The 12,752-nt window shown below is 34.6% G+C and overlaps 1 protein-coding gene across 1 annotated transcript in view; it reads right to left on the bottom strand.

The window, feature by feature from the left end:
- Nucleotides 1–12,752, bottom strand: part of RALYL (RALY RNA binding protein like) — an 850,423-nt gene that overhangs the window by 199,707 nt on the left and 637,964 nt on the right. Inside the window, exon 3 of the mRNA XM_065895776.1 lies at nucleotides 1,689–1,764. Within this exon, the coding sequence (XP_065751848.1) occupies nucleotides 1,689–1,764 (76 nt within the window). The remainder of the gene's footprint in view (nucleotides 1–1,688; nucleotides 1,765–12,752) is intronic.

Raw genomic sequence — 12,752 nt, 5'->3', positions numbered from 1 at the left:
CATTAACTGCAGCTCTATGCATAAATTTTAAAATCAATCTGATCAAAAATTATTTGCCTTTCTCAGTTTTTTCAACATTGTCCTTTACCTCAAACAAGGTACAGAAAGCATCATTTGCCTTTTGTTGATGACTTCATCTCTGACCTTTAACATAAATACTGTCTTATGACCAATTATCAACAATTGTTAAGTCCTGTAGCTTTCCCATTTTATATAAAAATTTTTATTAAAATTAAATAAATGTACACAGCCAAAGTGAAAACAGCAATTAAGATATATTTCCAATGTATTTTTTAAGATCGCTGATGGTCATACATTCGAGAATCCTGGGACATTAGGCTTGAAAAGGACCTTAGAACTCATCTAGTTCTGACCCTTTTATTTTATAGCTCGAGAAATGAAGCTGTGAGTGGCTGAAAAGGAGATTTTCTAATTTTCTGAGGACAAAGACAAGGAAACAGCTCCAAGCTATCTTTTGAGCACTCTTCTTGCTCTACTATATCAGAATATAATCAATTTTGATATGTATAACTCAATTCTTCTTTATCCAAATGACATCAGGAAAAAGGGGGCCTTGCTCAGCACTTACATTAGCTTTTTGGAGGCGGACACTGATAGAATGAAGATTATGTATCTGGGACAGGACCAAATAAATTGGATGATAGGAGATCTCAATAGCCTGGAACAATTGGCTAAGTCTAACAAAAGGGAATTTAACAGAGAGAGATGCAAAGTCAGCACTTAGATTACAAAAACCAATGGCAAAGCTACATGAAGTGGGACATATGGCTTAGTGGCAGAGCACTATTTTTTTTTTAAGTAGCTGTTTTTAAAGGAACCAAAATTTCCATGAGGTTAATCTTGACGTCTTCTCCAAATCAACTGAATTTTCCATAACCTAATAGAAGTATATTTAGAACAATAGAGATGCTAAGTGTAGTCTACTCCGTCTACCTGGAATTGAGATTACAGGCATACACACTGATAAACTGGGGCATGTAGAGGAGAAATACCAGAGTGTTAAGTTGACTCAGATCCAAATATATGAGGAAAGTTTAAAGGAACTGTTAATGCCTCTCTAGAAATGAGAAGGATTGTATTTGTTTTTTGGTGAAATGGAGATGAAATGAACATGTCATTTGTGACAAAGAGGCTGAGTGATCTGTTGGAAAGAACTCAGGGCATGAGGGCATGGCATCAGAAAGCATGAGTTTGAGTGTTGGCACCATTACTTATCAGTGGTGTGACCTAGGAAAGATCTCTAAGAAACTGCATATCAGGCTCTTGATCTGTAAGATGAAGAGTGGCAATATCTACATTGCAGGATTGCTGTGAAAATTAAATTAAATTAAATAGCATATGTAAAATATGTGTAGTACATGGCATGCAGTAGTTAACAAATATTAACCTTTCCACCACTTGTTAGGTAGAGTCATGGGAGATTTTTATTAGATTTTATTAGAGGAATATCTTGTAGAAGGGCTGTTTAAGCAAAGATGAAAAGGTTAGGTAAGGTCGCTGCCAATGCTGCTTGATATATTTATATGTTGGCCACCAGCATTTTGTTGTACTTTATGCCAGTTAGAATTGTTCTTCAAAATATTTGATTCCTTATAGGTTATATTGCCTTTTAAAGTTGCAAGAATTTTTCACTACTACATATCATAAAATAGTGCTTGCTTACTTACCTATAAAGTGCAGAAAGGGGCCTCTTATTTCCAGGTTTTGGTCTGTATGGTTTGGGTTCTCCTGCCATGTTGATATCTGAAAGCATAAAATAAAATAGTTCTGATTAAGAAAATATTAAACCTTTTGAGAAAAGTAAATCATGAAGTATTTTTATTTTTGTCATTTGTCCATGCAAATGTTATATGCCATTCATTCATTCACAGGTATTTATTGAGCAACTCCTCTAGGCTAGGCACTGTTTGAGATACATCATGCACCAAACAGGGTAGATCCATGCCCTCGTGGGGCTTATCTTCTATGGGGAGGGGGCTTGAGAGATAGATATTAAACCACAAACATAACAAATAAGAAAGCTATGTAACATATCTGAAGGTGAAAAGTACTATGAAAAAAATGTTGAACAAGGTGGGGGATCAGGAATTCTTACTAAAAATAGGAAGAGTGAGAGACAGAGAGAGAGATTGAGATATCTTACTGATTTGGAGTTTTGCCAGGAACGTCTCAGTTTGTATAAACATTTTCGTGGAATAAAGCTTTGTTCCTAAGAGGAATTGTTATATTTTCTTTGGTGATATCTTCTCCGAGTGTTAGAAGGGTGGAACTGTAAAGTATACCAGCTTTACTGAGGAAACAACAAAACGCACTCAGCAACTGGAATGTGCAGTTACAGAGTTCTGGCGTGATCAGAAGGAATAAAGAGCACATCTCTTGTCTTCATGAACTAAAACTATAATAAAGTCTCTAAGATAAGACAAGAAGATGCTTAAGTACATGACAAAAGAGTATTTTCAAATAATTGACCAATCCTAATCTTAAAAAAAATGTGTAAAACTGTTATGAGGTTGGGTGGTAAAGGCTTGGGAAATGACATAAACAATTTGATTTAATAAAGTTAAACTTTTAAGAGGATGATAAAAAAAGAAAATCTAAAGAAGGTGAACTTCAAGAAAACTTTGAAAGAAGTGAGGGACATTATGCTGACAGAAGACAAAGGCAGAGTTCTATTTCTTGTACAGGGGACTAAATATGCTGTCTGGGGATGGATGAGCCACCCATCAGTAAAACCAACGAAAATGTCTAGATGAAATACAATGTCATCTCTTTTTAATTTAATTTTTATTGGTGTATAGTTGATTTACAATGTTATGTTAGTTTCGGCTGTACAGTAAAATGAATCAATTATACATATATACATATCCACTCTTTTTGGATTCTATTCCCATATGGGTCATTATAGAGTACTGAGTAGAGTTCCCTGTGCTATACAGTAGGTTCTTGTTAGTCATCTTTAACATTAAAGGATAGGAAACATATGCTCATCTAATTCAACATCCATATGTGGGAAAATCCTTAACTAAGAAGAGAAGGAGGGCTTCCCTGGTGGCGCAGTGGTTGAGAGTCCGTCTGCCGATGCAGGGGCGTGCCCCCGGTCCGGGAAGATCCCACATGCTGCGGAGCGGCTGGGCCCGTGAGCCATGGCCGCTGAGCCTGCGCGTCCGAAGCCTGTGCTCGGCAATGGGAGAGGCCACAACAGTAAGAGGCCCACATACCGCAAAAAAAAAAAAAAGAAGGGAAGGAAACTTCTTTCACCTCCCAAAGAGTATCTATATAAAATCCATGGTTAATAGTGAGACACAGGGCACATTTTCTTTAGGATCAAGGGATTTAAAAGCCACATAGCACAGGGAGATCAGCCAGGTGCTTTATGTCCACCTAGAGGGGTGGGATAGGGAGGGTGGGAGGGAGACACAAGAGGGAGGAGATATGGGGATATATGTACACATATAGCTGATTCACTTTGTTATACAGCAGAAACTAACACACCATTGTAAAGCAATTATACTCTAATAAAGATGTTAAAAAATAAAAAAAGGCATTCACTATCACCAACTCTATATAACATTGTACTGGATATTGTAGTCAGTGAAGTAAGACAGGAAAACAACATCAGAAATGGGAAAGAAGAAATGAAACTGTCATAATTGCTGATAATATGTGGGTCCACATAAAAACTCCAAAGCATCCACAAATTACTACAATTAGTAAGAGAGTTTAGTAAGTTTGTTGGAGTTAAAGCCAATATACAAAATTTAATTGCATACCGCTACATAGCAATACATATTTAAATATATAATTTGCCATTTATATAGCATAAAAATAAAGTAACTAAGGGTAAATACATTACAAAATTTTAAAGATGTTTATGGAGAAAATTATAAAACTGTTTATGGGGATTTTACAGTTACCTTACATAAGAAGAGAAATTGGAAGACTTGATATAATAAATATTTAATTTCTCCCCAAGTTGATTTATTGATTCTATGTATTTTCAATAAAATCCCCAAATACTCTTTTTGTGTCTGTGTGGAATTTGACAAGTTGATTCTAAAATTTATATGATAGAGCAAAACATCAAAATAGCCATTATATACATAAGAAAAAAATTGGCAAACTTACCTTATCAAGATTTATTTTTAAGCTGTAGTAATTAAGACTACAGTTTTGGTACAAAGAAAATGAACAAATGGAACTGAGTACAGAACCCCCCAACTGACATACACATATATGGATACTTGAATTATGATAAAGCTGGCACAGCAGATGAAGGGGTAAAAGCTAGGCTGCAACAACACATATGAAATTGGACCTCTAACTTACATCACACAGAAAAATAAATTACTTATTGGATTAAAAACCTAAATGTAAGAGGCAAAAATATAAAACTTTTAGGAGGAAATATAATAGAATATATTTATGAGATCAGAGTATGGAAGGATAATCTTAAACAAGACATAAAAAGCACTAGCCTTAGACTATAAGAATGATAAATTCTACTACATTAAAATTAAGAATTTCTGCCCATCCAAAGTCACATAAAAAAATGAAAAGAAAAGACACAAATTAGATGAAGGAATCCTTGACAAAGGATTTGTTTTTGGAATATATATTCATTCATCTAATAGGAAACAGAGACAAACCACCAAATAGGAAATTGGGCAAAAACTAGTAAGGACACTTTATAGAAAGGGAAATATGAATGCTGAATAAACACATGAAAAGACTCTCAATCTCAGTAGTAATGGTAAGTGCAAATGAAAACACTATGATGTACAACTGATACCCATTGGATTTACAACAATTTACAAAGTCTGACAATATCATGAGTTGGTGAGGTTTTGGTGAGCAACTCACACATGTATACATTGCAGGTATAAACATAAATTAGTACAACTATTTTGGAAAATAATTTGGTAGTTTATAATAAACTTAAAATGCTCAAACCCTATGAACCAGGAGGCATGCCCCTATAGAAACTCTTGAATGTGTGTACCTTAAGATAAGTACAAGAATGTTTATTGCAGTACAGTAAAATAGGAAAAAATCATGGAAAAACACAAATATCCATTGGCAGGTAACTGGGTAAATGAATTTTGATATATTTACACAATGGAATACTATACAGCAGAAGAGAGAGAGAAAGAGAGAGATAGAGAGAGAGAAACTTAGAGCCATTGGCAACAATACTGATGCATTGATGAATCTCAAGGAATGTGACACTGAGCAAAAAATAATATCATGGAAAAACTGACAGACTGAGTCTTTTTATGCTAATAAAAATACAAATTTAACAATATGCTGCATAGGAATGAAAATACAGGTAATAAAACTAAGAAAAGAAAGCAGAAATAAGCAATGAATTCAAGATGAAGGTTACCTCTAAAGGGGCAGATAAGGGTGTGGGACTTGGGAAGGACATCTGAGGGACTTCGAAGTTAATCATAATGTACTATTTCTTAAACCGGATAGTAGGAAAGTAAGTTTACAGTATAGCATCATTTTGTATAACAAATACATTACAAATTTTATTGTATATAAATATATATATATACATAAATTATATATACACATTTAATTTTTATTTGTATATTTAAATTCAATATATATACACAATTTTTTAAATTTGATAGTAACTGATAAAGAATTACAGAAATATTGGTAACAAAGATGGTAAGGTGTGTGTTGATAAATATTCAGATCAGAGCCAGTGGATTTTTGTGAACAAGGGTTTCAGCAGAGATTGTGAGTGGGAAACTAGAAGAAAAGAAGAGCAGTTGGGAGGATGGATTAGTGGATGTGAGAAGATTGTTAGAGACTCCAATTAGAACTTTACATCTGATTTGAGTGGGGAATTATTTTGGATTCTGAGTTGAGGACAGTCCTGAGAATGAATTATAAAGACACTGACTCTTGTATAATTTGTAATAGGGCCCAACAAAGATCTAGGCTGTCTAAACCTTTCAGATATGATAGAGTTGGAACAAAAAAAGTGAGTGAAACAAATGAAGATTTCTATTATTTTTATAAGCTTCACAGTGATGCTAGAGAGTACATGTCCATGAAATATCATGACACAATATGTGTGTCTCTAGCTTAGACTCCATTACTTTTGAACTGAAAATATAAAGATATTCTAAGTAAATAAAAAAACTTGAGATTTAAGTCTATCAATACAAGTATTATAACATCCATTTTTGAAATAATATGTAGCCAGTGGTTCTGAGTTTGACAACCAATACATACAATGGAAAGCCTTCTATGGAAAGTTGCTAAACTCAGTATTTCCAGACATCAGCATCTGTTCAAAGGTAACAGAAAATGCAGAAAACCTTTGTTCCTTACAGACACTGAATAGTGTTCACGTGCATAATTTTTCTTTGAATGTTTATATATAAGCATAAATGTATGCTTAAATATGCAAATTTATATATTTTACCCTGCTATAGTGAAGATCATCTATAACTTGGTATTAGTGGACGGGGATGAGGTGAGAGAGGCAGGGGAGAAGGGACAGGGGGCAGTGAGCTCAATTAATCAGTGAACATGAAGCGTTGCCAGGGTCTGGATGAATGAGTATTTCCTTTGTATTGAACTTTATAAATACAAGATTTAATTGTGTTTTTGGAAAAACTCAGCTTATTTGGAAGCCAAGGCTCAGGTTCTCATTATCTCAAGAGCTGTTGGCCTTGAAGGAAGCCTAAAAGCAGTGTAAATGGCTTCTTAACATTGAACTTTTTGGTCAGCTACAGAGAGACCTCCTGAGACTTTCTTCCCTGATTGTCCTGGCACTGTGCAAGGCACCCACAGGCAAGACAAGAGGAAGAATGACCAAGGTTGAATTTTCTGCCACTCTCACAAGATAGGGACTTTGGAGTAAAATGTTGAGATATAAAATATAAAGTGTTATTTCTCAAATTCCTGAGTTTGCATACAGATTCATACTTAATACTAATATTTAGAAATCTTATACTATCCTCAAGGAAGGATGTAAGTTTAATCATTCTTAGTAAATTCTTTTGAGATGGACCAAAAATTCCTAGTTAAATTCCTACTTGTTATGCAGAAATGCCTATAGATGTACCTATATACCAAGCTGGTGGACTCTGTTATTTGAGTATTAGAATCATATTCTCATAGAGGGGGTTGGTAAAATTAGATAAGCACCATTAGAAAGAAGTCTCTTGAAGAGTTTCTGTTTGGGTCTGAGACAGGCTGGGAGCTGGGACCCTTTGCTGCAGTGCTGCAATATTTGTACCTGGACAAATGTCTCCTCAAGCAACAAAATACAAAGAAACTATAAGAGACTAAAAATAATTGTGTGCAAGCACAATTGGGGCAAATTCTGGACAACAAGACACAAAGAGACCAAAAAGACCAAAAAGACCAACTACCACTTCTGGAGAGCCAGAAGCAAAAGCAGGGCATCAGGAGCAAAAGCAGGGTACTGCACGTGCCCTTGAACACAACATAAAGAAAGGAGTGGGCTCCCCCCCCCCGAAGCCACCCTTGTGGCCTGAACCCTGGACACACCCCTACCTTCATCCCATATAAGTAAGCAGCTCGCCTGACCCCACCCCGGGCAAACGAGCAAGCAAGGGAAGTAGGCCCACCAAAGCTTTGCCTGAATTTCCTGTCTGGCCTCTGATCACATTCTGTTGATTAAGGAGGTCAAGAACCCTGGTTGGTAACAGGTTCACTAGACATCACACCTGTGTAGAGGGACTCCCCCAACTCTGTCCAGGCATAGGAATACAGCAGAAGGGAGCTAAAGCTTTACCCATGACTAGGAGATGACTGGAGACAGCAGACCTCCATATGGAGGGAGATGAGGTATTTGCATTTTCTCATATGACATTATGAGCCTCTGTAAGAACCAACCATGAGGCTTATAGGACAGACCCTGTATCTATTTTGAAGTTTCAATATTTCAAGTGAGCATGGAAAAGTGTGAAGAAAAAATTAAAATGTACTCAAATTATCCTTCTAATATTAAATTTCAGATTCAAATAATTGAAAAATATCCTGTTGGGCTACTAGCTACCTTTTCATAGTAAATTACTTAAAGTATATTAAATGCTCTAAAATTTAATCAATTTTCTTTTCTTCTTTATTTTTAAACTAAATAAGTGAAGTCAATACCATGATAGAAATAACTATAAAGTCACAGAACTGAAAAAGTCAAGGAGCTGAACCTATTCTGATTTGAGGTAAATGAGATGAGGCGAGTGGAGACAGGTACTGTTCTAAAACATCACCCTTGAAAAGGATACCCAACACATGCAAATATATTTATTTGACCAATTCTTGTTAGGGTACTACTAAAGATGATAGTAAAAGCATTCAATCATTTTGTGCTTTTGACTCTTGGGAAGATACCTCCAATTCTACACCCAAACAGACGTGACTCTCCCTCTTTGCACTCCCATTTTACTTCATTACATCGTTCCCACAGCACTGACTACTGAGTGTTTTTTCCCTTTGACTTTGGACTTCTAAAAGGCAGTCATAACTTCACTCAACATCTTATGCCCTTTAGTTAACATCCTGCAGAGGGCTGTTGATACAGTAGGTGCTCAAGGGATCCATCAGTTAACTAAATTCATACAAGCCAGAAGGTGTGTCCTTGCATGAGTTGTAGTGTGTCCAGCCAAACACACTTTGTCAGAACATTTCCTAAAGTGATATTTATCTAAACAATGTTTTAGAAGGTGTTAATAAGAATGTTGCCAAATACATAAGTCACGGTAAAATAAATCTGGTAAAAATGCAATAATGTATCCCTTTCTCAGGTATTTGTAATGCATATTAAAAGAAAAGATTCTGAAAACAGAAACATTCAGTTATGTTTAACGCAAATGCTTTCATATATATATATATATATATATATATATATATATATAATATATATATATATAAAAGAGAGAAAGCGAGTATTTTTTGGATAGCACACCTGTTAACATCCAGCAAAACAGAGTGCCCCCAGAACACTGGTTTATGAGATACCGTGAAATGTTTAGAAAAATATTTCACATTTATTTCTTTGCCATGTTTTCAATTTGGAATATTCTCTTATTTCTAGAGAAATTTAGCCTTGATATTGAAGTGACATCTAACTTACAGTATAATAAGTCGTCCACATTACCAGTGTTATTTTTTAGATGGAGAAACAAATGAAAAGAAATATTTTTCTAAATAAATTAATTAAAAATGATACCTTTATTCTTGGGAGTTTTTTGTTTTGTTTCCTTCCCCCGGTTTAAATAAAAGTTTAAATAATTCAGCTATGGCATATAGACTGCCAGGAAAAGTCATTCAGTCTTTTATCCTTCACATTTGGAAGATCTAGGGATTCATTACTGTTCCATTGAATAAAAATTCAGGAAATAAAGAAAATAGGCTGTTATGTTTGACAAGTTAATGCATAAAACCATACATTATCCTACTATAAGTACCATACCACTAAAAAGTGCTTTTGCAGTTATTATTAGCTTAGATCCTGAGAACAATCCTGTGAAATAAGTAGAACAGGGATCATTATTACCATGTCATGTATATAGATGTTTGTGATACTGAGAAATTAAATGGCTTTTATAATAATATCATCAGCTCATTTCACTACAGCAGTCTTTATTACTGAGTACAACCCATGTGCGAGGCACTGAACTAGTAGGAGAGGGGATACCCTGCCCCTGCTCTGCAAGAGATGATTGAGAGTTGGACCAGAGCTGCACCAGACTCATGTTCTAGAACTTTTCCTACTATCTCATTGCTCTTAACCAGACTTTGGATGCCACATTTTTTATGCCACTTAAATCTGATTTGGCTGTGGAAAGCAGCCTGTAAATTAATATATTCTGAGTCCCCAGGAGTTTTGGCATCATGGAGGAAGATGTATGATTAAAGAAATGCTGCAGGGAGATTTGTCTGGCAGCAGTGGGGGAGACACATTTGACTTTCAACTGAGCTGCTTGAGATTTCTTGTCCATGTAGGTTCACAACCCTGTGGTTTGATAGAGCTGCCCAGAAGTGCTTTTACTCTAAGAGAAAAATGCACCAGACTTGGAGAGGCAAGTATATGTTCTAAAATATGACCATTTGAAGCATTTTAAGCCTAAATCTGAGAGTGGAACCAATTTTGCACAAAAGTAAATGGCTTTCTAATTTTGTTGTTTTTCCCTTCACAGAATCAAAGCTAGTTTCACCACTTGAAATATGTCCTTAATAGTATGTTAAAATATTCTCTGTTAATGGGAATGAAACTGTAGTCTAATTTCACTGGGCAGTCACTGAATTGTGACAATTTTAATGAGCCTTTGGATGTAGTTTCATAAATTAGTTCTGACACAACACTATGGCACACTGGCCTCTGGTTATTAGAATGCTAATGCAAAGATCACTGGTTGGCCAGATTCCCATTTGTTACCAGAAAATACTGTAATGCTTCCAGGCTTGGTCTGCAAGGACAAATAAAAATGGAAACTTGAACTTATTACTAATTAACTGGTAAGTCTGATCATTGCATGTGACTTATTTAGATCCAAACAGATTTTTTTCCCAATAGAAACTGAAGTAAAAAAATTGGACATATATACTTGAATGCCCATTTTTATTTATGTCTATTACATAATGGTTATATTACAAAGAAAATAGAGATGATACAAATCATTCACTTTCATTGATCAAATAATTACTGAACGTACAGAATGTGCCAGATACTGTGCTAAGTATTGGGTAAATAGATATAAATGCTGTTTCTGTTCCCAGGATATCGCAGAGAAAGGTAAACCTGCAGCTAACCATAGTAAATGTGGTGAATGCCACAATAAAGATGTAGACTTTGTACTTTGTGAATGTGCTGCCCTGTCTTCTATTGCTGAGAATGCCGTTAAGTGTCCATTGTTGGTAAATGAAGTGGTTTTCTCCCAAAACCCCAGTTATAATGTTAGCAGTTTCATAAAACCACATCTATCAGCAAACTCTGCAAAACCCTCAGCTTACTTCTGTTCTTTTTTTTGTTTAACTTTGTTGTTCCCATTGAAACTTCCATTAGCTGATTGTAAAAATACCTTTGATTTGCCTTGAGGCATAAGTAGCCATGAAACTAGATGAAACTTTGTGGCTTTGGTGTGTGTTTAATAAACGTCTAGTTTAAAGTAATTTAGCAGAAAACACAAACATATTTTCAAACAGGTGTAAAGCAAAAACCAAATGGTAACAATCATCAAACTGGAATTTACTTAATTCTTAAAACTTTCAACTTGGATGATTTTTTTCTATCATTTTATCTCATATAATCTTGGATACATTTTTTGAAGAATGCATTTTTATATTCCACGACCATCTCTACAAATCTCCACAAAGGTAAAAATGAAGAGCAACATGTTTTATTAAGAGATAAAACCTCTAGAAACCAAATGAATAAAATACAAAATTTGGATAAATGTTCCAGCAGCATCATGAATATATTTAGAACCTTGATTAACAATTTTATAAATACATCTAATGATCTATTGACATCAATAGTGGAGACAACTGTTATGATAATTAATATAAAAATACCTAGTGAAAAATAATCTTAGCCATATGTTCATTATAAATTCATAGACTTAACACTATTGATTTCTTTGTATCCCAAGAGTTTATTTAGTTTCATACTTGGGGAAAAAATATTCTGTAAGGAAAATAAAATTCAATGAACAGAGAGTCTAGATTATCAACTTCTTTAGGAGCTCAGATCTCAATCAGTGAAGTAAAGTAGACCCCAAGATTTGAGTATTGCTTCTTTTTGTTTTCTTCCTTTTCTAATGTCTCTCTTTCCATATGTGTATATATGAACTTATTTTCTCAGGTCCTTTTTGTGGTGGCTTTGTATTCAGTGTTTAAAACACCAATGCTACAGTGATATGCATTTTATAATTCATAAATATGATGAAATGCCAAAGCTAATGTTAGGTAGTTAAAAGCATTTTATGTGGAGAGTAGTATACAAATCTGATACTCAAAGTTTGGTTGGCAGACAATCAGCATCTATCTGTATCATGTAGGAAGCTGTTAGAAATGCAGAATCCAGGTTTCCTCCCAGATCTAATGAATCAGAATCTGCATTTTAACAGGACACCCGGGTGATTGCTATGCACATTGAAGTTTAAGACACATGGCTATATAATACATTTAGCTTAAATCCCTTCCTTCAATTATCTTTTAAGAACTTTATTTTTTAACTGTTTTGAAAAGAGCATAATAAGAATTCTGAGCATAAAAACAGTGGCTTTAGGGAAGAAACTTGAAAAATGCTTGTCTAAAGGTTTAGAATGTAATAATGCTACTCTAACCTCATCTTTGATGATGATAGTAGTTGCTAGTATTTGTGTATCATTTAACAGTTGATCACATTTTCACATACATTAAAAAATAATCATCACAATAATCTTGGGCCATGGGTCCTATTGTCAATTCCCACTTATACAAATTGAAGTTGAGAAAGTATGAGTTTTTGCACAAAGTAACTTAGCTAATAAGTAGTGGTGTCAAGACTCTGAGCTCAGGAGTTCTCACTCCAAACATCTTGTCCTATAGATAAAGTTTGACTTTTCAATTAAAATTAAATCTATTGCTTTTGGCAAGACATAATTTATTGGCAAAACACCAAAATATTTCATAATTTCATTTATTAAAATAAAAAGATGAATCTTTCATAAAGTCTCCATGAGCACGTATAAAGTAGA

The sequence above is a fragment of the Phocoena phocoena genome, chromosome 17, assembly GCF_963924675.1.
Source record: "Phocoena phocoena chromosome 17, mPhoPho1.1, whole genome shotgun sequence".
NCBI lineage: Eukaryota > Metazoa > Chordata > Mammalia > Artiodactyla > Phocoenidae > Phocoena > Phocoena phocoena.
This window is presented reverse-complemented; position numbering and strand designations above follow the sequence as displayed.